This window comes from Hyaena hyaena, unplaced genomic scaffold (genome assembly GCF_003009895.1).
Source record: "Hyaena hyaena isolate Hyena2069 unplaced genomic scaffold, ASM300989v1 scaffold_589, whole genome shotgun sequence".
Lineage (NCBI taxonomy): Eukaryota > Metazoa > Chordata > Mammalia > Carnivora > Hyaenidae > Hyaena > Hyaena hyaena.
This window is the reverse complement of record NW_024081220.1, coordinates 1,110,856-1,135,963: the sequence shown is the minus strand read 5'-3', so window position 1 is coordinate 1,135,963 and position 25,108 is coordinate 1,110,856. Positions and strand designations below refer to the sequence as shown.

Here is a 25,108-nt window from a genome sequence, read left to right as displayed (position 1 = left end):
CCAATGAAACAGTGACCACACTAAGACCTGGACTAAGTGGTAGGAAGCTAGAAGAGATAAAGGTCACACATACCTGGGCGCTGGGAGGGAGCATGGGTCATCCCCCATATTCACAGACCGAGCCCTGACTATAACTACATCCAAGCTCTGACTATACTCACGATAAAGCTTTATTGCTTTATTCAAGCTAAACAAGCAATATCAAGGGTCAGGTCAGAGAAGGGAGGAAGTAGGGCCAGCTCCTGGGCTGGAGATGAACCTAGAATGTTTTTGGTGACAAGAATATGGGTCACGGGGACCAGGCACAATGGGGACTATGCTTACTGTCCGGGGGGAAGAGGTGGGGAGGAAGTCACTGCTCCTGGGCGCCCCACGAGATGTAGTCCGGCCGCGTGGCTGCATGGTACTCGTCGATGAGTTCCTGGACAACCTCCCTGGACGTGTCCAGCTCATCGAAGTTCTCCTTGAAGATGTCCTCCTTGCGGAACTGCTCCAGGAAGGCCTCCCGCTTCCGCAGCTTGTCGTACTGCTGGCAGGAACTTTCAAAGAGCTGAAAGAGATAGAAATCTCCAGGATGGGAACTGGTGCATGATAAGGGGCTGGAATGGAATCGGGGAGAATGATAAGGGTGTCTAATGGAAGAGAATGGCCAAAGAAGCCCAGGAGATTAGGCTCACCGAGGAGATGCTGGTGTGGTTGGCCATCATGAGCCCACTGACCCGGTGGGCCGAAGGCAGGTAGGGAGACTTCCTTGACAGGGCCACCTGGATGCTGGCAGGGCCCCAGGGGATGAAGTTGGCCAACTTCCGTTCCCGGATCCTCTGCAGACTCTTGTGGACCTGGGGGTGGGGTGGGGAGGGGTGGACACAACAGTGGTGGTGGTAGCCTCTCCTCTACCCCTGTGGGTTCCGGGGGTGGCACGAAGGGGCCTCACCTACCTGGGTGGGGTCCACCTCCCCCTGGATGATGTTGAGGATGGCGATGTAGCAATGGTTGGTCTGGCGGTCCCGGCCCGTGGACACCATCACGTTCTTGGGCTGCAGCAGCCGCCTCATGACGTCCAGGACCGTGGTCTTCCTCACGCTGGCCACCTGAGGGGAGAGTGGGCCACAGGGACCAGGCCAGCACTCAGGGCTCGGTCCAGTGCCTGACCCCCATCAGACTCGGGCTAGGATGGTCTCCCTGGGAAGCGTCTTGAGATTCAGGTCTACACTGAGCCTCGGCTGCGGGACCAGGAGTCTGAGCCCTCCTCTGCTCAGCAAGGCCATGCCCCTGTGCAGGAGCATCAGCACACCCCACACAGCCCGGGCCCTGCAGGGAGCCAGGGGGGAGGGGAGAGGAGAGCAGGTCAGCGCGGAGCCCAACAGTCTGTGCCCGGCCCCGAGCACAGAGCCTCTGGGGGCTGCAAAGGGCAGCTCCTGGAGGGGGCAGCAGGGGGGCAGAGAGGCTAGGCCAGGGCCTGCCGGAGGCGCTCCTACCGACTGGTCCGTGGTGAGCGGGGTGTAGCCGGTCATGAGGAAGTGGAGTCGAGGAGTGGGGATGAGCGAGGCGATGAGGCCGATGAGGTCGTTGTTCATGTAGCCGGGGTAGCGCAGGGTGGTGGTGCTGGCTGACATGATGGTGGACACCTGGGGACGGGGGTGCCGGGTCACGGGCCTTGGCCTGGGGCGGCGCCTCCCTTCCCCAGACGGCACTCCAGGAAGGAGGGCTCCCAGTCCAGGAGTGGGGGCTCACCAGCTGGTTGATCTGGGAAAAGGACGGGTTCTGGATGTGCAGGCGGTCTGTGGCGATCCGGTTCAGGGCCGTGTTGTCCAGCACCACCTGGGGGGACACAAGAGGGTCACGGCACCTTTTTGAGGAGAAAGGGGGCAGAGAGATAAGTTATTATCTTAACCCCTTCTAAACTCCAAGAACCAAGAAGTGTATTAACTTAAAAAGGAAAGTACTGTCCCTGGGGCATCACAGCCACTTTTCCACCATCCTGTAAACAAACTGTCTCCATGCATCGTCCATTGTGCCCGGCTCTGAAGACACCATGGAGGCTAAAACAAGCACGGTCTGTCCCCTTCACCAGGTCTACAGAAAAGTACAGTTAAAGCCTAAAATATGCACAAAGGAATTTGACCTTGAATGCATGGTCAGGAAAGGTTTTACTCTGAAAGTGACCGTTGGGCTGAGAATTTAAGCATGTGTAGGCATTAAATAGGCTAAATGGGAACACATGTCAGGGGGTATTCCCTGTGTGAGAGCAACTTGGGGTCAAGTCCTTATTTCATAAGTTGGGCCACCAGGTATGACTTTGTTTGGTCCTCTGTTCTCTGGGCAGGGGCTTGGAAAGGGCAGGGTGTATATGTCCCACTGGTTTGAGGAGGTAGAGCAAAGCACCCCACCCCTCCCTTCTCTGGCGCTCACCACACAGTCTGCGTTCTGGGTCAGCCTCTTGAGCGTGAGCAGGGAGTTGTAGGGCTGGACCACCACATCGCTCATCTCGTCCTGGTTGGGGAACACTGAGTAGGTCTGCACCAGCTTCTTGGGGTACCTGGGGGTAAAGAAGAGGGAAAGGGCAAGTTGACAGGGAACTGGACTCCCGTCACTGCCCATCTTGGTCTTCTCTAGAGATAACTGGGCCATTTCTTTCCAAGTGCCACCAAGCTCTTGTGCAAAAGGCGGATGAGGGCAGAACTGAGTGTTTAGAGCCCAGGAGCCAAAAAGGATAAACCTAAAGCATCAAACCCATCAAACCCTATAGGTCCCTCCTCTCCCTAGGCAACCTCCCTCCTGGAAGTTATTGTTTCCTAGATGTTCCCTGGATGGCCAGGCTCTATTTGTACTGATGACTCAACACGATAGCACCAAGCCTTCCAGTCCATGAGAAAACAGCGACAAAAAGGAAAGACCTTACCCAGGGAGCCAGGGCTAATGCCGTCTCCCCAAACACAGGGTTACCTGTCATTCAGTCGTTCCAGAAGGTAGGACCCCAGGCCAGAGCCGGTCCCCCCAGCAATGGAGTGACACAGCACGAAGCCCTGCATGGGGAGAGGCAGTCTCCAGGGATCTGGGGAAGAAGCTTTAGGTTTGTCTCATTCCCCGCTCCCAATGCACTCATGTCTCAACGCTTCTTCTGTGTCCATCCAGGCTGAGACTCCTTGGGAAGGAAGACTCAAGCCTAAGGAGCTGATGTCATCCACATTGGGATCTCCTTGAGGTCAAGTACCGTAGCTTCTTTTTAAAAATTTTTTTTAACATTTATTTATTTTTGAGAAAGAGAGAGAGAGGCAGAGAGAGGCAGAAAGAGGGTGAGACACAGAAATGGAAGCAGGCTCCAGGCTCTGTGCTGACAGCTCAGAGCCTGACATGGGGCTCAAACTCGTGAACTGCGAGATCATGACCTGAGCTGAAGCTGGACGCTTAATGACTGAGCCACCCAGGTGCCTCTGTACCTTTCTTTTTAAATGTTTTTTTTATTTACTTATTTTGAGAGAGAGAGAAAGCGAGAGAGGGAGAGAGAGAAAGAATCCCAAGTAGGTTCTGGGCTGTCAGTGTAGAGCCTAACTTGGGGCTCAGTCTCACGAACCATGAGATCATGACGTGAGCAGATATCAAGAGTCAGTCGACTGAGCCACCCAGGAGTCTCTCTACCTTATTTACCTTAATATCTCACATATGATGCTCCAAAGACTAGTTTTAAATAGAATTGCCCCCATCACACCACCTGTTCAGGCTACCTCCTGACCTTTCCCCAGCTCTTTTCAGCCTTTTCTTTTCCTTCAGTGGGGCAGAACCTCACCTCTAAGCTGTCACTTCCATCAGCTTCTCGGTCTATGATGTCAAAAATGTCTTCATGGATCTTCTCGCCCTGTATAGAGAGACATGGGAGTGAGGGTAAGGATGAAGGTTCTAGGGAGTACCTCTTTGCAGCATCAAAACACCCTGGGACACCAATGCCACCCTCAACCAGAGCGTCAGCCGTGACCCTCAACCCAAAAAAGCTACTTTGCAAATGATTTGCAGCTTGCATACACCTCTCCCTGGCTGTTCCTCTTGTCAGGGTATCCCTTTGTCTCTTATTTACTGTCTATCTGGTCTGGTCAAATCCCCAGGCTGCCCTGGGGAGGGAGCATCAAGGGTTTCTGGGATGGCCGCCCAGATACCTGCGAGAACCCACTGGCCCAGTTGTTGCCAGCGCCTCCTCCATGCTCTGACAGGTAGATGTTCTCCGGGTTGTAGAGCTTCGCATACGGGGAGTTGAGGATGGAGTGGATCACCCGGGGCTCCAGGTCCAGCAGCACTGCCCTGGGGATGTAGTGCTCATCGTCTGCCTGTCAGGGGGAGTCCAGCGGGAGGGGGTGGGGTGAGGGGGTTCCAGTCAGCTAAGGCCCAGTCCTCCGTCCTCCCAACTCTGCCTCCTGCCTGCCCTCCCTCCTCAAGCCAGCCGCCCTGGCTCCTCTGCCCAGAGGGTTTTCTGGTTCCAAGCCACTGCCTTTCCCTCAGGCCTCCGGGCCACTGTCGGGGTAGGGGTGGGAGGCTGGCAAAGTCGCTGGGAGCACCTGGTAGAAAAAGACGTCCTTGCGGTCAGTGCCCTCGGTGGCGAACTCCTCCACGATGCCCTCGGGGCTGATACCATGCTCGGCGCACAGCTGTTTCCAGAACTCGAACCCAACTGGGGGATGGGGAAAGATGCCTGGGTCTGCTAGTCATAAGGCCTCAGGAGCCCAGGGTTAGACTCAGAGGCTGTCACACTCAGATGCTGGGCCCAAGACACCTCATCTGGGAGCTGTCACAGCCCAGGCGCGGCTCTCCATCCGGGGCTTGTTCATCATGCGCAATAGGGCAGGGTTTTCATGGAAGGGAAAGGGGGACTGGAGGATGCCAAGCACTTGGGTGGGACCCGAAGGGGGAAGAACCGGAGACTGGAAGGGGCTGGCGTTCGCTCGCTCACTCTGGTTGCCGCACTGGCCAAGCTGCAGGGTGATGATCTCCCGGGGCATCGCTCTTCAGACGTGGGCGCGCCAGCCCTGCCCGGCGGGAGTCACGGCAGAGACGAATGCCTGGCAGCCGGGCTCGCAGGACGTGGGGAGCGCGCGCTCTCTTCGTCTTTTGACGCGAGTGCTCGGTCTGCGCGTGTGCAGTGCGGACCTCCCCGCTGCCGCCCGGCCGGGGAGCCCAACCTGGACATCATTTCCCCACTACAGTTACAGCTGGAATTCGGCACAGGCGCAGTGTGAGGCCACGCCCCCTCCTGCCCACCCACCCCAGCTCCGCGCCTGCGCCGTGAGACGTGCTGGGGCTGGGGCGTAGCGACCCGAGCGTGGGGGCGGGGAGGGGTGGTCCAGGTGTACCGAGTCAGCTGCGCGCTACAGTTGGGTGAGCGACTTGTAGGCTCTTCTGCACAGAGGTGCTGGCTTTAAGCCAGTCTTTTTTTTTTTTTCAATTTCTATTTTTAAATTAAATATACCTAACATAAATTTTACCATTTTAAACCTTTTTAATCGGGCAGTTCTGTGGCATAGTGTACATTCATACTGTTGGGCAGCCATCGCTATCATTCATCCCCAGAACCTCCTCACCTTCCCACCCGAGCCCTGTACCATAAATAGTAACTCTCCATCTCCATCCTCATCAACATCCTGCTTTCTGTCTCTATGATTTTGACCAGGTATCTTATATAAATGGAACTATATAGTATTTGTCCTTTTGTATCTAGCTTCTTTCACTTAGCATAATGTCCTCAAGGTTACACCATATTGTAACATATGTCAGAATTCCATTCCTTTTTAAGGATGTATGATATTCCATTGTGTGTTTATGCCACATTTTGCATTTATCTATTCATTTGTAGATAGACACTGGGGTTGGCTATTGTGAATAATTATGCCATGAACATGGGTGTGTACAAATAAGTTTGAGTCCCTGCTTTCAATTAATCTGGGTATACACCTAGAAGCAGAGTTGCTGGATCATATGATAGTTCTGTGTTTAGTTTTTTGTGGAATTGCTGTGCTATATTCTTTCTTTTTTAATTTGTTTTGAGAGAGAGAGAGAAAATGCATGCATGGGAGGGGCAGAGAGAGAGAGAAGGAGAGAGAATCCCAAGTAGGCTCCTCACCATCAGTGCAGAGCCCAACGCGGGCCTCAAACCCACGAACCCAGAGATTATGACCTGAGTCAAAACCAAGAGTCAGATGCTAACCGACTGAGCCACCCAGGCGCCCTGGTACCATTTTCTATTGTGGCAGCACTATTTTACATTCCCACCTGAAATGCACAAGGTTTCCAATTTTTGCATATCCTCACCAACACTTGTCACTTTCTGTTTTGTTTTGTTTTCTAGTAATAGCCATCTTAATGGAGTGTGAAGTGGTATCTCACTGTGGTTTCTGTTTTATTTTAAATTACAAAGTTGTACACATACAAACATGTTTTTGTATTTTATTATATATTTTTTGTTTTGAAATGTTCTATAAGTGGTATCAGAGTATACTATCCTTTTGTAACCTGCTTTTTTCACCCTACATTAGATCTTTGTGATTTAGCAATGCTGATGCATGTAGATTTATTTCATTCTTTTTAACTGCTTTATAGTGTTTCATTGGATGAATAAGCTAGTTCATTCTATTTCCACACAAGGGTGATTAGATTGTTTCTACTTATTGTTACATAGAGTGAATACAGGGCTTGTCACTTGTGAACATGAAGGAAAACATCTCTACCACCGGTATGTGCACGTTCTTTAGAAGGTTTACAAACTGTACAAGGTTTCACATGTTTTTTTCCTAGATGGTTGTACACCCTTTCCAGCAATGGAGTTTTCATTTCCTTATACCTGCATCCACACTTGGCTTGTCAGATCTTAATTTTTGTCCATCCCATGGATTCCCAAGGGGATCTCATGGTTATCATTTCCAGTTATGATCACAAGTGAAGTTCATCTGACTTGTTGTTGTTGTTGTTAGAACTTTGAGAATTGCCTGTTCCTATCTTTTGCCCATTTTTCTATTGGTCTATTATATCTTCTAGACATAATAAGATACTCCACAGTTTTTCTTCCTGGTTATATGGGTCGCAAATATTGTCTCTTAGTCTATGGCTTGGCTTAAACTTTGCCTGTGGTATCTTTTGGCCTAGAGAAGATTTTAATGTAGACAGTTATTCTTTTCCTTTTCCTTCCTTTTTCTTTTTCCATGTACTTTTCCTGTTTTGTATGTTTTATACCTTGTTAAAGATAGCATCCCTTTCCCAGTATCATAAAGCTGTCCTTTTACGTTTTCTTCTAGAAACCCCATAGTAGTTTTGCTTGCTCCCTGTGTTGTGTACTGACTTGTTACGATTTGAAATCCATGTTTTGAAAGCTTGTTTTGGACAAAGTTGTTTGTGGTTTGAACTTGTTCTCATGAAATTGTTTTGAAGTTGGATATTAGAACTTTCTTATCAAACTCTAGCACCTGAAGTGGAGAGGACCATTACATCATCAACACCATAGTAACGGCCATGGCGTCCATCACGTGGTAAACTTTTAAACTTTAAAAACTAAAAGGTATGACCAGCAACTCGAAAGCGTTTGATCTGGACAAGGCTACTCTTTGCTGATCTAATAGCTCTCTGGCGATCTTGAGACACTTACTCCCACTGTAGCTACTATGGCAAGGCTACCTTGGTGTTAGCAGTGGTGTTAAACCATGCAGCGATGTCAGGAAGAGAAGGGACGCCTGCTTCTGCCTCAGTGAGGCTACTCCTTATAGGCAGTGGTGCAAGCTGTGTAGTGGTCCCTACAGTAATAATCATCAGAGCAGCCGACCGTGCCTGCCAACACTGGCTCGGTCTCCCACTAACTACGTGCCCTAGCAGTGAGGGTCCTAAGCAGGCAGCTGACACCCAGCTTTTGGTTGGAAGGACTGACACTACCAAGAACCAACTCATAGAAAGGTACACCTCAGCTAATATTGGACTTTATTTCTTCCATCTCCCCTTTACCTGGAACAATAATGTAATTAATCTATCATTGGTTTTGAGTATGTTATTTCTTTATTGGCATATTAAGAGACATCATCCTGTATGCTATTGGCTTGTGAAATATTATTATTATAAATTATAATTCTTGTAGTGAACCTGTGTTAAATAAATTATTGGCAAGGACAGACTTAGTCTCGGAGCATAATTTGCCCTGAACAAAACACCCTGGAGGTCTTTAGTTCATCTGGAACTTATTTGGAGGCCTGCTGTAAGATAGGGATCCACTTTATCTTTTCCATATGGATGGCCAATGGTCTCCAAGCCAATTATTGAAGAGTGGGTGCGGTGCCCCCCAGCCCCAGAACATTCCAAGCCCCCGCTCTGATACAGGCTGGTTTCTGGCTTTTCTTCCGCTCCATTGGGCTGTCTGTCTGTCCCTGTCTGGCGGGCTTTCTCTGGGAGCTGCTGCAGACATGCCGGCAGAGGCACCACGCCAAGAGTCATGCTCAGACGAGGTTTTTGTTTTCTTTTCTCTCTCACTTTCTCATTTTTTTTTATGAGATCTCGGCCACCTTCCAGGCCTGGCCTCCACGAATCCTCTGGGCTTCTTTGGAAGACTTGCCCCATGGCTGTCCCCTCCCAGGCCTCTGCTCAGTTTCTCTCCCCTCACCCGACTCCAGCCCCACAGCTCACTTCCTCCTCTTGGGCAAGGGGTGTCCCTCAGGAGGACTGGCAGCCTCGCCCTGTTGGGGAGGGTCTGGGTGCTCCCCTTGAAGTTTGAGGTGGGGTCAGAGTTCCTCCTTGGAGCCTCTTTCCCCTGACAGAACTGTTACTAAGGGCTGGCTGTCTTCGGAGGCTTCTCTAGGCCCCTATCTGAGTTCCCAGGTGAAGAGGAAGGCTTTAGAGATGAGAGTAAATTCGTCCGGCCTCCCCTCCTTGTGAGTCTGGAATGGCTGTTTGCTTCCTTTAAAATAATAAGCTGGAAGCAGTTTATGAACACTTGTGAAATGAGGGAATTTAATTTCAACGTTTTCTTTTTAAAAAATGCTTTTAAATGTTTATTTTTATTTTTCACAGAGAGAGATTGACAGAGTGAGAGCAGGGGGGAGGGGCAGAGAGAGAGGGAGACAGAATCCGAAGCAGGCTCCAGGCTCTGAGCTATTAGCACAGAGCCCAATATGGGGCTCAAACCCACAAACCGGGGCTCAAACCCACAAACCATAGATCATGACCTGAGCTGAAGAAGTCAGACGCTTAACTGACTGAGCCACCCAGGTGCCCCAACCTTTTCTTATGATTAATAACAGTGCCTCGCTCCTCCTTCTAGTCTCCAAAAGTGGGAAAACTTCCTTCAAATCCTAGTTTATAGACAAACAGGTTAGAACGTGTGAGTTGATCTGAATTGGAGAAATTGCAAGGTGAGTTGCCTCGAAGAAGTCATCTCTGACAAGCTGGAGGCTCCTCCTCACCTGTAGAAATGGGTTGGAGACGTGCTTATGTATAGAGCTGAACATAAATCCGCCCCAGTTATTAGCAGGTCATACTTTCCATTTTTGCTGAGAACCGACCAGTCCATGTTGGTTGAATGCAGTGATACATCAGCAGCTAGAACAGTGCCAGAGTCACAGAAAACATTCAATACATACTAGCCACTCTTATGATTACCACTAGATGCAGTGAAACTGAAGTATAATTTGGCTGTTGCTACAGATGAAAGATCTCATTCAGGGCAAAAACAAAATAAGGGGTGTCTGGGTGGCTTAGTCGGTTAAGCGTCCGACTTTCGCTTAGGTCATGATCTCGCGGTTCGTGGGTTCGAGCCCCGCATCGGGCTCTGTGCTGACTGCCAGCTCGGAGCCTGGAACCTGTTTCAGTCTGTGACTCCCTCTCTCTCTGACCCTCCCCTGCTCACGCTGTCTCTCTCACTCTCTCCTAGAAATAAATAAAAAACATTAAAAAAAACACACAAAATAAGTGGTTGCTTTAAATAAGTCGCAACAAATTAAAACCTAATATTATTTGTCATGATCCTCCAGATTCGGTTTCAGATCTGACTTCTATTGAAGTTGAGCAAAAGGACCACCAGGTTCATGGTCTTTTTCATGGGTTTCAGATCCAGTGGCTCAAGGTCATTACCCAGAGATTGATTATTGAGTGCTGAGTTCAATTTGCTTGGCTCCATGTTCTCTGATCCAGGTTGTGATAATGCAGTGGGGTTGTGGCATTCCTTTGTCTGAGGCTTTGGTCTGCCTCTGATAATAAATGCAGCATTTGTAAACTGACAAGTTTGTTAAAAGTCCTAAGCTTTTATTTGCTATTCCAGGTTGAGTAAAACATTTTGGCTGTACCTTCATTCCTGGTCTTCCTGGACACCTGGACTGTCGGAGTACAGATATGCCAGAAGCACAGGTATGTTGGGGAGGTAAGGAGGCAGAGGTATGAGGTGGGGAAAGGAGGGTGTGTCAGAGGCTGGGAGGAAGAGAGCTAGTTAGAGCAGCTAGTTAGAGACTGGGATCCTATGACCCCAGGGGGTTTAACCTTCAAAACGAAGCCAAAGAAAAATTGCAGCAGTGAACATGAAGGGCTGAAGCTCTTTGTATGAAGGAAGTTATGTTAAATTCATGTTTTGGTCTCGAAATAGAACAAACCAGGCTATTTTGCTCTGAATTGTTTTCTCAAGGAATAGGAAAAAGGAAATAAGCCTAAGAGTGATCCTGTTTGCACATGGCTTCATTCTCGTATTACGCATCTATCCTATGCAGGGGCACACTAATATGAACTGGGGAAGTAGAGGTAACAAACCCAAGTGTTCATGGCCTTGTGGAAGAGATAAATACACGGTAAGGTTAGCAGAGAGTGCAGAGAAGGGGGCTCAACTTGGGGAGTGGGTACAGGGAGAGGGCAAAGAATTGGAGAAAACTTTTTGGAAGAGGTGGTGCCTGGGCTAAGTCTTGAATGTTTGGTAAGAATTGCCCAGGTGGAGACAATGGAAAGGCAGACAAACCAATAAGAAGAAGACAAGCAAGGTGTCGGGCTGGCTGAGTTGGTAGGGCATGTGACTCTTTGTTTCTTCTTTTTTATAATTTATTATTTATGTATTTGTTTTTTGTTTTGTTTCAAGCTTTTATTTAAATTTTAGTTAGTTAACAGGCATGTGGCTCTTGATCTTGGGGTTGTCAGTTTGAACCCCATTTTGGGGCCAGAGTTTACTTAATAAAAAAAGGGGGGGGGGGAAAGGAAAACAAATATTCAAGAAAATGGGTAAAAGGAATAAATGGTCCATGATAAATTAAAAAATGTAAAATGATACTCAGGCTCACTAGTAATTGGAAAAATACAGATTAAGGGCAAAGTATTAGACCAGCAAAAATTTAAAGATATCTAGTGTGGATGGGGGTCCTAACAAAGGGGTGCTTTTATACCATTGGTGATCGTTTAAATGGATACATTCTGGAGGGTAAACTGGCAATTCTCTTGATATGTAAAAATCACATATTCTACTTCCAGGAATCACCTGAGTCCCTGGTAACTAGGGACAGGTGCTAGGACATAGGGACAAGGATGCATATATAGGGATGTGTGCTGCAACAGGGTCTATAATGCTCAAAAGTAACCTGGCTGCCCATGTGTACATCCATAGCAGTGTTCTTAAATATAAATTGCAGCAATCCCTATTAAGGGACACAAAGGAGCCATTCGTAAAAAAATACCAGGTAGCGCTATCATCAGCATGGAAAGGTCACCGACACATGGTAGGTGACAAAAATAAGTTTTTGTCAACAAATGAAAGTGTTTTCGAGTGTATGTGGAGGGAAAAAAAGGTCTGCGTGTGCCGGCACGCGTGTGTGTGTTGACGGTGTGGAAGAAGAGCATGTGTGCGGGCTGGATGTGAGAGACGGCAAGTTGAGTTTAGGGTGAATGAGGAAAGTGTCAGGTAGTGAACTGGACAAGTCAGCAGGGACCAGCCTGGATGTGCCTTGCAAAAGAGGGAGCTGCTGAAGGTTGCTGAACAGGGCTGGAGAAAGATCTTCCTGGCATCAGTATGCTGGAGTAAAGCAAGAGGCAAGGTTATCAGCCAGGGCTGAAATGAGCAGAGCCCTGTCCAAGTATGGAGAGGAGGGGACAGATTCTAGAGACACTGAGTGGAGAGTCTTACACTCACTCAGATGAGATGGCTGATTATGTAATGGGGGTAAGGGAGAGGAAGGGTTCTGAGAGGGCAGGTTTCAATCATTGGGTGAAGGTAGGGCTGTTTCCTGAGACACAGGGTAGTGAGGGGGTGCACGGATGCACAGACTGAGCTTGAGTTGGGGAATATTCGGATGGAGCTAGGGGCCCAGTAGGCAACAGAGACTTCACAGGCCTAGAGCTACGGAGTGAGTTCCGGGTGGAGAGGGAGCCCTACCCAAGTGGCAGTTCAAGCCAGAGGTGTGAATAGGGTCACTCGGGGAGAATTTGTAGTGTGGGAGGGTCCTGGACTGGAAGGGGACTGGAATAGAACCTGATAGAACACAATACGTAAGAGTAGGAAGACGGCATCGCAAAGAAACATGAAGGAGCAAGCGAAAAGCAGAAGAAAAGCTGGTATGTATCAATGAGGTTTGATTGCCTGCTCACTTCTGGCAGAGCCCCGGTTTTGTTCGGCCTTCCACCCTTCTTCCAAGTGGTTTGGCAATAGATCCTGATTAATCCAAGCCAAATACGGTGATCGCCATTTCCTTGCCGGAGACTGATTTAGGAAGGGACGTATGATGCAATTCAGGTCAATGTGGTGTGAGGAAAGATTTCTGGGGGCTCCGGGGGAAGGTCTCCTCCCTGATTAGAAATAGACACACAAGAAGAGACACTCTATTCTTCAGCTACACGTTGTCACATTTGGATATGGCGCCTGGAACTGCTATAGTCCTTTAACTTGTAGGGGAGAGCACCTTGAGGATAAGCCACCATCCTGAGGGTGGTAGAGCAGAAAGATGCCAAGCCCCTGGGTCTCAGATGAAATTGTTAAGCCGTGACATTAATCAGCCCTACAGCAACCCCATATCTGTGCTTCTTAAAATGTATGATCTAGTTTTCCTCATGGTTTAAGCTATTTGATTGGGATTCAGTTTTTACTTGCAGCTCAAGGCATAGCCATAGAGAAGGATACTGCAGAAGCCTAGCAAAGAGAACATTCTGAGGAGGAAATAATTTTGAGCAATATGGAGATAGAGAAGAGACCTTCAAATTTGGGGAACCATTGGTGACTTTGGTGAGGATATTGAGCCTGGGCCATGAGAGTAAAAGCCCGATTGCAGAAGGTTACTTAACCCTTATACATAGTTGGCATTAACAGATATTTGAAGAATCATGAAATTGAGACATGAGGAAGATGAGAAGGTGGATGGGAAGGACGAACTTTAAAACAGGCATTTTAGGGGTGCTTGGGTGGCTCAGTTAGTTAAGCATCTGACTTTGGCTCAGGTCATGATCTCACGGTTCATGGGTTCGAGCCTCACATGCTGACAGCTCAGAGCCTGCAGCCTGCTTCGGATTCTGTGTCTCCCTCTCTCTCTGCCCCTACCCTGCTCACGCTCTGCCTCTCTCTGTCTCAAAAATAAATAAACATTTAAAAAGTTATTTAAAAAAATAAAATGAAACAGGCATTTAAATCTGGTGCCCACAGGACCCCCCAGGGGATCTATGGATAGAATTCAGGGAACCCGTGAACTTGGATGGGAAAAAATTACATATTGATTTTTCATTCACCATTTGTTTGTTTGTTTGTTTGTTTGTTTATAAGAGAGAGCTCAAGTGGCGGAAAGGGGCAGAGGCAGAGGGAGAGAGAGGATCTTAAGCAGGCCCCATGCCCAGTGCAGAGCCTGACATGGGGCTTGATCTCCCAAGTATAAGATCATGACCTGAGCCAAAATCAAGAGTTAGATACTGAACTGACTGAGTCACCCAGGTGTCCCTTACTCACCTGTTATTAAAATATAGTCTTCTTGGGTGGTGTCCTATGTTGGGCTCTGCACTGACAGCATGGAGCCTGCTTGGGATTCTCTCTCTCCCGCTCTGTCTGCTCCCCACCCCCCACTCACTCGCACATGCTCACTCTCTGTCTCTGTCTCTGTCTCTCTCTCTCAAAATAAATAAATAAAATTTAAAAGAAATAAAATTTAGAGTATAGTTTTCCCTTCAATTATGACTGCAGGTATCATTCTTCAGTAGTAGTGTAGTGCCTGTGACTTTGTCACCTGTACAAATCGCAGCTATTCTTACTTCACCTTCCAGTTGATACAGATATTACAATAGCGTTTATAATCACCGCTACTTAACAATAGAGGAGTTATTATAGATAACACAAGATTTTGTTATGGAATGCATTAATAAAGGACTTACAGGAATAAAAGAAAGAAGCACGTGTATTACTATGTCACAAATTTTAAAAATATATTATAACCACTGGATTTCACTATAATTGGTTTCCAAGGTAGTTCTATGTATATTGCATGCATTCAAAAACATTATCCACCCAGTGGTGTGAGAAAGGTTAGGAAGTCTGGCTGCAAAGGACAAGAGAGAAGGGGAAATTTGTACAGTGGAGATGGGAATGTGAGGTCTAGAGAACACCGCTTTTTAGAACAGAGGAAAGGTTTCAGAGTGGCAATATTAAAGGCACAGACACGGGATTTTGAGAGCCAAGGTCCCCGGGAAGGCTGGAGCTATTGGGATGTAGGGCTCAGGTGGAAGGATTAACCACAGGAAGGAAACTTTTCCCACAATAAAAGGGAGGAAGGGATGAGTGTAGATAAAAATAAGTGCTTTAGTGGGGTGGCAGTGGGGGGCAGGAAGTTGAGGGGGCTTCTGACTGATGGCTTCTATTTTCACTGTCAAGTAGGAGTGAAGTTATCTGCTGAGAGTGCGAATGACAGGGGAGGTGATAAGGTAGGGAACAGGAGAGGGCTGACAGGGACAAGTAGAGGGACCACCAACGGCCCACCACCAGGTTGTCATGGCAACAGTCTGCGTGGGTGTGCGCTGTCTAGGGCAGTGTTCAGCTACTCAAGCGTAAGAGTCAGAGGGCAGAAAGTCAGCTAGAGCCGGGCTGGGGTTTTACCAGGAGGGTGGGGGTGAAGATTGGGGGAATGCAGGAGGAACGGATCAACTTGTCCAGGCTGCGTGGAGAAGGATGTGAAGCTAGGAAGGGGATGCCAGCTTGGACTAAAATCAACGTCAGGGAAAAGAATGGGACAAAGGGAACAAGAAGGGGGAGGTGCAGGAAGTGGTGGTACAAGAGAGAGCCGGTCAAGTTTAAGGTTAAGGAGCAGTTTGTAGGATGGCAAGTGCTGAGGTCTGTCCATTGTGTGGGTGACAAGGAGACAAGTAGTAAAGGGCATTTGAGGTGAGGAGGTCAAGTCCAGTCAGGACCATCCGTATAGATGTAAAACTCACCTAGGAGGAAGGTAAAGCTTGGAGGGGAAAGTCTGGATGGAAGAGTGATCTGGAAATCGGTAGATCATTGGAACAAGTAGTGGAAGAGTGTGATGGTGGTAACTAACACGTGCGCCAAAGGAGGAGGAGGGCTTTTTTTTTAACAACAATGGGGCTCCATGCTCCTGTTGTGTAGCCAGGGCTTCAAAAAATTACTAGCTTTTATCCAAGAGGCCAGAGAGAATCAGATAGCTGTGGACCAGACCTGATCTAGGTCAGTGGCTTCCAATCCCACAAGTTAGTCCCCTCCCAATGCCCCACCCCAACCGGGACACCTGTTTGGTTTCATCACAATAGTAGGGGTGGAGGTTCCTGGCATTTGGTACCCAGAGATCAGAGATGCTTAATGTCCTGCAGTGTGCAGGAGAGCCCCACAGGGATGAACTGTCCTGCTCAAAATGCCCATGGTGCATCCATACACTACAGATGAGGAGGTGAGGATTCAGAGAGCTGAGATGTGTACTTAGGTTTTGGAGCTTCTGTGGTTTTGATACGATGTTAAGATCTGTGTGTATGTCTAAGGCCACTGTGGCTATTAACGCTGGTTGGGAAATCCAACCCCTTCTCCCTAGTCACCTCTCAACGATGGGTCTGCAGTTGCCTCAGTTCTGCCCAGTGGAATGTAAGCAGAAGCCATGGAGCAAGACTCCTGGGAAAACTTTTTCAAAAGGGCAAGTGAAACTGGAGGCCCCTGTCCCTCTCTGCCCTGCGCCTCGTCTTCTGCTTGGAACTCGGTTCAACAGTCATCATGAGCACAAAGGCCACATATGAGTGATGGTGGAACACAAAGATAGAAAGGCCAGGTATCCTTGGTGATTTCCTAACAGATGTCCCAGACCCTGGACTGCCCACCTCTGGACTTACCAAGTGAGAAAAGCAAACTATACTATTTGTTTAGGCTACTGTTGATTGTTCTGTTAATTGCAGCTGAACATATTTCTACCTGATGGGGTCATAGGGCCAGTTAGGCCCAGCGGATGCTAACCCCACGTTTTCTCTCTCTCACTCAATCCAATAGTCTTTCCTTGACAGCGGTGGTTCTCAAAGTGTAGTTTCCAGACCAGCAGTGCCAGCCTTGCCTGGGAACGTGTTAGAAAGGCAGAATTTCTACACTTCTAAATCAGAAACCCAACGATCTGGTTTAACAAGCCCTCTGGGTAATTCTCACACGCCAATTTCGGGACCCACCGCTCTCCAGCTATGTTCCTCCTCAGCACACCTGGAGGCTCGTGAGAACATACCGTCTCAGATCCCACCCCATAGCCACTGATCGGAATCTGTATTTTTAGGAGATCCCGGGGTTATCTGTACATGCATAAAAGTGTAAGGAGCATTGCTCTACAATATGCTTACGTGAGTCTTTTAATCTCTCTTATAGAAACCTGAGTGCTGGAAAGCGATATGACTGACCAGGCTGAAAACACGCATTCAGGATCCAGCTCATGTACATCACGTAAGGAAAAACAAAAACAAAAAACAAAAAACCCAAAAACCAAAAAACCAAAAAAACCCCTGAACATTTAAAAATCCAAAGATACAGTCCACAATTAAACTTTTTTTTTATGTTTAATTTTGAGAGACAGCGTGAGAGACAAAGTGTAAGCCAGAGAGGGAGATAGAACCCAAAGCAGGCTCCAGGCTCTGAGCTGTCAGTGCAGAGGCCAAGGTGGGGCTTGAACTCAAGAACCATGAGATCGTGACCTGAGCCAAAGTCAGACATTTAACCCACTGAGCCACCTAGGCACCCCACAATTGAACTTTCAGTTTTGATTTGGAAGTTTAAAAACTTACAGAAAGTACCAAGGCTTGTGTAATTATACCTTATGTGCTTCACAGTTAACTTTAAATGAAAACTTAGCCCAAGTATAAATTTGAGAACATCCTTTTAGGAATCTCTTGAAAGGTGAGGTAAGTTTGTGAATGTCACCAGTGCCTCTGTGAAAGAAATCACACAGTGTGTGTGTGTGTGTGTGTGTGTGTGTGTGTTTTAATGCTTATTTATTTATTTTTGAGAGAGAGAGCACAAGCCAGGGAGAGGAGAGAGACAGAGGGAGACATGGAATCTGAAGCAGGCTCCAAGCTCAGAGCTATCAGCACAGCTCAAGCTGACGTGGGGCTCAAGCCCCCTAACCATGAGACCATGACCTGAACCGAAGTTGGACGATTAACCGGCTGAGCCACCCAGGTGCCCCCAAATAATTGATTGTTGTAATACCTTTATGTCCATTGGAGAAGAGATGTGGCAAACTTAAGGGATAGACTTTCTGTCTTCTTTGCATCCTTTTTAATAGGATGAATGTATTTTGAAAATGATGTATTTCGTGATGGCATTTCTCGGATTCCATGACTGTCCTTAGTTCATGTCCGTGCTATTCCTGATGTTCACACTTGGTAACAGCTACAGCGTCAGTCATAAAGTGTGTGACCTTAAGCCCTCATTCCAGTCTGCCTCAGAAACACAGCTTGCTAGGAATGCCTGCCTTAAAATGTATTTAACTTAAAAAAAATGTTGATAGGGGCACGTGGGTGGCTCAGTCGGTTGAGCGTCTGGCTTTGGCTCAGGTCATATCTCGCGATTTGTGGGTTTGAGCCCCGCGTCGGGCTCTGTGCTGACAGCTTGGAGCCTGGAGCCTGCTTCAGATTCTGTGTCTCCCTCTGTCTCTCTGCCCCTCCCTTGCTCATGCTCTGTCTCTCTCTGTCTCAAAGATAAACTATAAAAATTTTTTAAAAAGTTAATATTCTTTAAATATATTTTCCAGAAAAGTAGCTTTTAGAAAGATAGGAATGTCTCTGTCATTTCCATTATATGTTCTACTTTTTGTGTAGAACAGAGGTTCTGGGTCTGTTCACTTTGTCGAGACAATGCATTGCAAAGTCGATTAATCGGAGATACAGTGATAGCATCCTAAAGCTGGATGGGATGTGGAGATCATTTATTCACTAGGCCTTCCCAACCTTGCCCCACAGTATTCACATAGAAAATGATGATGTCCAGGGTGCCGGGTGGCTGAGTCAGTTAAGCATCCGACTCTTGATTTTGGCTCGGGGCATGATCTAACGGTTTGTGAGATTGAGCCCCACATCAGGCTCTGTGCTGACAGTGTGGAACCTGCTTGGGATTCTCTTTCTCTCCCTTCTCTCTGCCTCTCCCCACTTCATGCTTTATCTCTTTCAAAAAAAAAAATAAAAACATTAAAAAATCTTTAAAAAAAAAAAAAGGAAAAAGAAAATGACATTATCCTTCAGCACCACAAGGAAAGGGAAGACAGGAGGCAGTCGGCTACACACAGAGAGCTGTCAGGAGGCCTCTGTTCCTGATCAGCACACCTCTAGCTCATATAAGGTACCCAATCTATTTCAACATTTTATTTCCTAAATGAGGAAGCAGAGCCTTGTGTTTTGTTTTGCTTTGTTTTTTATTTATTTTTTAATTTTTTAAATTTATTTCTGAGAGAGAGAGAGACAGCGTGAGCATGGGGAGGGTCCGAGAGAGAGAGACACACACAGAATCTGAAACAGGCTCTAGGCTCTGAGCTGGCTGTCAGCACAGAGCCCGATGTGGGGCTCGAACCCAAGAACTGTGAGGTCATGCCCTGAGCCAAAGTCGAATGCTTAACCGACTGAGCCACCCAAGCGCCCTTGTTTTGCTTTGTTTTTAAAAAAAAAAAAAAAGTTTTTGCATGATCTACAGGTCATGGGATTATTGGGCTCGGTCTGTTTTCCTTTCTTTTCTCGTGAACGTTGTAATTTTTTCTTTTTCTGATGAAATTTTAAAATATTTCCAACATGATAAGATAGACTATTTCCCACGACTGCTTTGACATTTATTTATTTTTGAAAGAGAGAGAGATAAAGCATGGGTGAGGGAGGGGTAGAGGGAGAGGAAGACTAAGAATCCAAAGCAGGCTCCAGGCTCTGAGCTGTCAGCACAGAGCCCGACTGGGGGCTCAAACTCATGGACTGTGAGATCATGACCTGAGTTGAAGTTGGACGTTTAGCCGACTGACCCACCCAGGCGTCCCTCCTATGACTTTAATGTGCTGTCATATTTTATAAATTGATCTCTTCAGGTGTCTGAGATTGAGTTATTTTTCCTTTGTCTCTAGAGCTTCCATTGTTTTTGCAGTATGTTGAATTTTTGGGTCCGTTTTGACCATTAATGTTTATTATGCTTTCAGTGCATCCCTCTAGCTATGCTAGGCCAGTGTATTTGGCTAATTAAAACTAGTTAGGCACAGCGTAACATAAAGGGTTGTAGAGTCACTCACTATATTGTAGACCTAAAACTAAGGTAACATGGTGTGTCAACTATATTCAAATAAAGCATTTGAAGACTGCAACTGTTTAGGAAGCTATTAAAAATTAACTTTTGACATGGTTTTAGTTTCCTGCTCTCTATCTCTGGTTTGTTAAATCAACATGGCAAAGTTCTAATAGTTATTTAGCAGTCTAATTGCAAATTGGAAGGTCCACCCCTGTGTTCACCTTTTAGCAGGTTGTTGGTTTTTTTTTTTTTTAAGATTTTATTTTAAAATAATCTCTACACCTAATGTGGGGCTCGAACTCATGACCTTAAGATCACGTCTCATGCTCTATCGACTGAGCCAGCCAGGCACCTCTCACCTTTTAGCACTATTTATGAATAGTTTTTGTCTGTTTGTTTCAGAGCGCCTGTTCCCTTAATCCTGGCCTGCCCGCCCCTCTGGCTCCTCACCTCTCCACTTTAATTTGGCTGTTGACCCTGGGCCTGCAGGTCTCAGGCCATCCCTTTTGGCAGGTGTTCAGGGCCTTTCTGTGACTGTTCTGAACATTCTCGAATGAAAACTCTCAAAGTCCCTTCCCTGACTTGCCTCGTCTCCACCTATAAATTAGTGATAGAAGGAAATCAGCGACTGTGTTTTCTGGATTGATCAAAACCAAGCAGGCTGAAGCAGTCAGTGATCCTTGGTTAAATCGCCCTGTAATCAAATAAGGAGCTGATGAACCAAGGAACCCTGGAAACAACCTGTGTCCATTTCCCACTGCCAAAGCACCTCTATGGCTAGAAATAATACATGGCTTACAGTGTTTTTCTGTTAATCACAGGTTGAAGCAAAGTCATTCTCAAACCGTTCTCACGTTTTGGAATCAAAGTAATTTAAATCTTATCTTCCCCGATCTGAGTTGACATCTGTATGACATGGTTCCTTCTCCTTGGCATATTTTAGAAGCGTTTAAGGGTACAGAAAAAAGACCTTACACTCTGGTAGCCTTTGCTTTATTGATGTAGAGGTGCCTTTTTAAAAAAATATAATTTATTGTCAAGTTGGCTAACATACAGCGTATGCAGCGTGCTCTTGGTTTTGGGGGTAGATTCCCATGATTCATCACTTACATACAACACTCAGTGCTCATCCCGCCTTTTTTTTTTTTAAGGAAGAAATAAAACTGTCTTAAAAGAAGATAGAAGACATGATTGTACGTAGAAAATCCTAAGGAATATTCAAAAAGCTATTACAACTAATAAATGAGTTTAGAACGGTTACAAGATACAAGGCCCATACACACGAGTCAATTGCACTTTTTAATTTGAAAAAACTCTTAAATTAGTTTTTAATGTGGTAAAATATACGTAACATAGAATTTTCCATTTTAATCATTTTAAGTATACAGTTTAGTGGCATTAAATACATTTTTTTAATTTTTTTTTAAGGTTTTTATTTCTAGGAGAGAGAGAGAGACAGCGTGAGCAGGGGAGGGTCAGAGAGAGAGGGAGTCACAGACTGAAACAGGCTCCAGGCTCTGAGCTGGCAGTCAGCACAGAGCCCGACGCGGGGCCCGAACCCACGAACCGCGAGATCATGACCTAAGCGAAAGTCGGACGCTTAACCGACTAAGCCACCCAGGTGCCCCGGCATTAAGTACATTTGCACTGATATGCAACCATCAAAATGGCTTCTTAACACATAAAATTTTTTTATCGCTAAATGTATTGTGTGTACATATATATATGGGTATATATATATATATATATGAGTGTATATATATATATGGAATGGCAAAGCCTCATGTTTTACCTGCATTTCTACTTCAAGTTAGAACAAAATCTAAGAACTGAGTTCTATGTATAAATAACTAACCCACCAGGCAGTTTGCATGTGGCAGTGTCAGATTCCACACACTATCTTGGGAAGAAAGGAAAAAGTTAATAAATATTTTAATGGGAGAGGACATACTTATTGTACTAAATATAGAAAATATAGGTAAGCAGAAAAAACCAAGAAGGATGGATATTATTGATACTGACCTTTTAGGAATTGATAACTCAGTTCCTTTCAGTATTTGAGGACTTAAATAATATTAGCTGGTGCATGAGCTAATTATCGGCCACAAGTAGCAGACTTTTGCTTCATATCATCTCAGGGTGACTACTGAGTTTCTGGCAATAATAGGCCAATGGTTTTGTTTTAGAGAAAACCATATGAGGGATTCATTATGTATGTCTGGGTTTGGTTTTCCCCTCCTCAATGATGTGTTTGTATATCATTCATCAGCTGGTTAAGCGTATATATGCCACAAGTGTACCTAATGTCTTTTCTGACCTTTGAATTGGAAGGGACTTAATTTTACCAAGTGTCATTTACACTCCTAGGTGATCATTAAAATTGGATAGTGCAAACATCTGATAAAGAGAATCTGGCTTCTGTTCACACTGAAAGAGAGGTATTCATGCCAAGTGGTAAACTGCCATGGTAAACTCCTTATCTGCACTAGTGGAAGGCTGGCATTGCACACACTTGCCTGGAGCAGAAAATCCAAATGGCTTCTATGTTCTTTTGGAATGCATCACGATCTTAGAATAACAGACCCTTTGGATAAGAAGCCCAACTCCCTCATTTTTACAACCCCTTATGCCCCTAATCAGACCCAGGCGCTCCACTCCCAGTTTTCCTCTTGAGCCTTGTCCAGGCTTTATTCCTGCCCGAATCATGCAGCACCATCAGTAGTTATTTATATGAACACATAAACAATAGAGTGAGATATTCTTCGGCCAGACTGTATCTTGCTCATCTTTGTTGTCTTCAGCACTTTGCACAATGCCTGGAACTTACTAGCTTCTCAATAAATATTTGTTGACTGAATGAATGATGAAACCAAGGCCCAGGGACAGGAAGTGACCAGCCCAAGATCACAAATCTAGTGAGTAACATTCTGAGAGGTAGGTTATGATAACATTTTAATTACATGGCATTACTTGAAAGCACATAGTGAGAGGCCAGAATTGGACTGATCTTGGAATTAAACTCTGGTGACTGGTTATTCGCAGGGTTGGAAATTCATGTGATCGCTTCAAGAGCTGACTCTGAGGTCCATCTTGAGAGGTGTTTTTGGTACCTATGAGTTTTGCTTCTCTTGCTAATAGTCCACCAGTTAGAATGATGGGTTCCTGTGTGTGGTGAGGAGGAAGCCACCTTGGTTGTCTCTGCCATGATTGGGAAAGACTAGAATGGGAGAAGCCCCTAATTTACGGAAGGGCCGGAGACCTCTTCCCACTCATTCCCAGGATCCACAGACCCTTGTTTATATTCATAGTCAGTCCTTGTTAGAAATAAAATGTAATCATTTTTGGCAGAGGTTGAGGATGGCTGGTGGCAAAATCCTGCGTGTGTGTGTGTGTGTGTGTGTGTGTGATGAACATTCAGTCTTGTGCCACCATCAAGGTGTTGTTGTTGTTGCTGTTGAGGCAGAGAGGGTTGGAGTATCAGATGAGATATCAGATGAGAATGCTTGGCCTTTGAGAAGGTCAGGGTGACCCAGAAAATGTAGTCTGGCCAGCAGCCAGGTGGCAGTTATCACTGAATTCTGCAGAGTCCAACCGGAAGGTGTGCTCTGGGAGATCTGCTACAGGGGAACCTCAAGATGCTGACGCTGGCTCTCCTCCTGAGTAATGGTTGGAGTGTCCACGTGTGTGTGTGTGTGTGTGTGTGTGTGTGTGTGTGTGTGTGTGAGAGAGAGAGAGAGAGAGAGAGAGAGAGAGAGAGAGATGAAGAGAGAGGAAGGAAATGTAGAGAAGGTATGGCTTTTCATCCACTACTCCTAGGTGACAAGGTGAGCATCAGAGTCACTGGGCTTGCCTGGATGGCCAGGGGGAAAGATATGTAGGTCTGGATTAGACTCGGGGGTGGGAGTGTGTTGGTGTGGGCAAAGGGAGGGGCCCATGTCAGTCTCAGAGAGGAGCTGCTGCCTTAGTGGGTTGGGACCTGGTGCTCTCAGCTAAGTGGACAGGTGAGGACTCCTGGTTGGACCTCACAGATGAGGCTGACCAACTTTTGTTCCCAAATCCTCTGCTGGCTTTTACGTATATGGGAAACAAGTAGAGAAGAATTAAGCTGAAGCTCTCTCCCTTCTAACTACCTCTCTCTTTAGAAATGCCATCATTTCTTGCCGTCAGGAATCGTAAGCATTGGCTTGGGGTCTGAAGGATGGGCTTTATGAGTCAAGAACTCCTTGAAATTGTTTTCACATTCCTATGTCTATTTTTTTCTGGGGAGATTCCTAGCAGATTCTCCAAGAGATCCATGAATCAGCAAAGGCTAAGAACCACTGGTGTAGGGCATAGCAGAAGGAATGCATGTGTTCATAGGTCCTCGTTCACATGACAGGGATGTAAATGAAAGCAGTATGACAGTGCAGTAATAATCAGTTCAGTGGCTCAGGGCCTGTGGATTAGATGTTGTATCACCTGACAACTCTAGTTTTCCGAAGGCATGTACGCATGTACAGGTTAGAGGTAGTGGTCAGAAACTTGCGGAATGAGCAGGGGACAACTGCAATGCATACAGAGAAATTAATCCTGTGTGTCCAAAGGAACATAGCTGGTTGGAATAGAGTAGTCGCTGTGGGGAGATCCCTGAACACAACCTGATACCAGAGCAGACAGAGTATTATAGTGTTCTTAGGGTTGATTCGATTTATGGTCCATAAGAGGGCCAGGTCACAGGGAGTTCCAGGGGTCACACTAGACTTCAGTTAAGTCTCTGGGTAGGGGCTACCCTTAAGCTGTATTGCCCATGGTTGTGTCCTAGAAGCAGAGGTGATAGTCTGGCCTTCGTTAGCCCCAAAACACTACTCTGTTCCTCTCTGCTTCATCCTTTTCATGAACCTCAGGGAGCCAAGTATTTTTTCATACCATCCCTATGGCCGGTGCTCTGTGTGATTCATTTCCATCCTTGGGACCCAGGCCAATGGGATACTCAGAATAGTACTGTTTCCAGAACTGGGGAATCTGAGTGGGCAAAGGGAAGGTTTCAGGGAGCAGAATTCCCTCTGGGTTCAGGAATCCTAAGCAAGGATGGCCATAAAGGGAATGGGAATCCTCAGAGAGGACTGCATGTTAGGGAAAGAACAATGGATGGTTTGCAAGTTTTTGGACAAGATTTGGGGGTGCTTGGCCCAGTGGTTTCCTCATTGGCTCAGGTGTAGTTTGGCAGTCCCCTGAGGCTCTCACTCCTGACCACCACCTTCCGGCCATCTCCTGACCGTGGCTGTGCTTCTGGAGCAAGGCAAGCTACTGCCAAGTTGTTTTACTTAATTTACTTACTTTATTTTTAAAAATTTTAATCTTTATTTACTTTTGAGAGAGACAGACAGGCCATGTGCAGAGGAGGGGCAGAGAGAGATGGAGACACAGAATCAGAAACAGGCTCCA

The 25,108-nt window shown here is 46.6% G+C and overlaps 1 protein-coding gene and 2 long non-coding RNA genes across 4 annotated transcripts in view; 2 read left to right on the top strand and 1 right to left on the bottom strand.

Annotated features, from left to right (window-relative positions):
* Positions 1–152: 152 nt before the first annotated feature.
* On the bottom strand, positions 153–5,181 carry LOC120248428 (tubulin gamma-2 chain). 2 transcript variants are annotated; one of them, XM_039256777.1, is made up of 11 exons: positions 4,940–4,988; positions 4,548–4,660; positions 4,152–4,319; positions 3,788–3,856; positions 2,947–3,026; positions 2,413–2,539; positions 1,735–1,821; positions 1,479–1,628; positions 939–1,091; positions 678–839; positions 153–550 (listed from the first exon to the last, which is right to left on the bottom strand). In XM_039256777.1, the coding sequence occupies exons 1-11, from the start codon at positions 4,986–4,988 to the stop codon at positions 353–355; spliced, it is 1,356 nt and encodes a 451-aa protein (XP_039112708.1). In that variant the 3' UTR covers positions 153–352. The 2 variants fall into 2 exon arrangements, with proteins under 2 accessions (XP_039112708.1, XP_039112709.1); XM_039256778.1 differs by lacking the exon at positions 2,947–3,026 and having other exon boundaries at positions 458–550; positions 4,940–5,181.
* A 136-nt stretch (positions 5,182–5,317) lies between these two features.
* LOC120248457 overlaps positions 5,318–25,108 on the top strand; it is a 30,324-nt gene continuing 10,533 nt past the window's right edge. The window contains exons 1-2 of the long non-coding RNA XR_005532578.1: positions 5,318–5,364; positions 10,274–10,359. This is a non-coding gene — a long non-coding RNA (uncharacterized LOC120248457). The remainder of the gene's footprint in view (positions 5,365–10,273; positions 10,360–25,108) is intronic.
* LOC120248456 lies at positions 15,780–16,906 on the top strand. Its single transcript, XR_005532576.1, has 3 exons — positions 15,780–15,854; positions 15,993–16,223; positions 16,799–16,906. It is a non-coding gene; the product is annotated as an uncharacterized LOC120248456 (long non-coding RNA).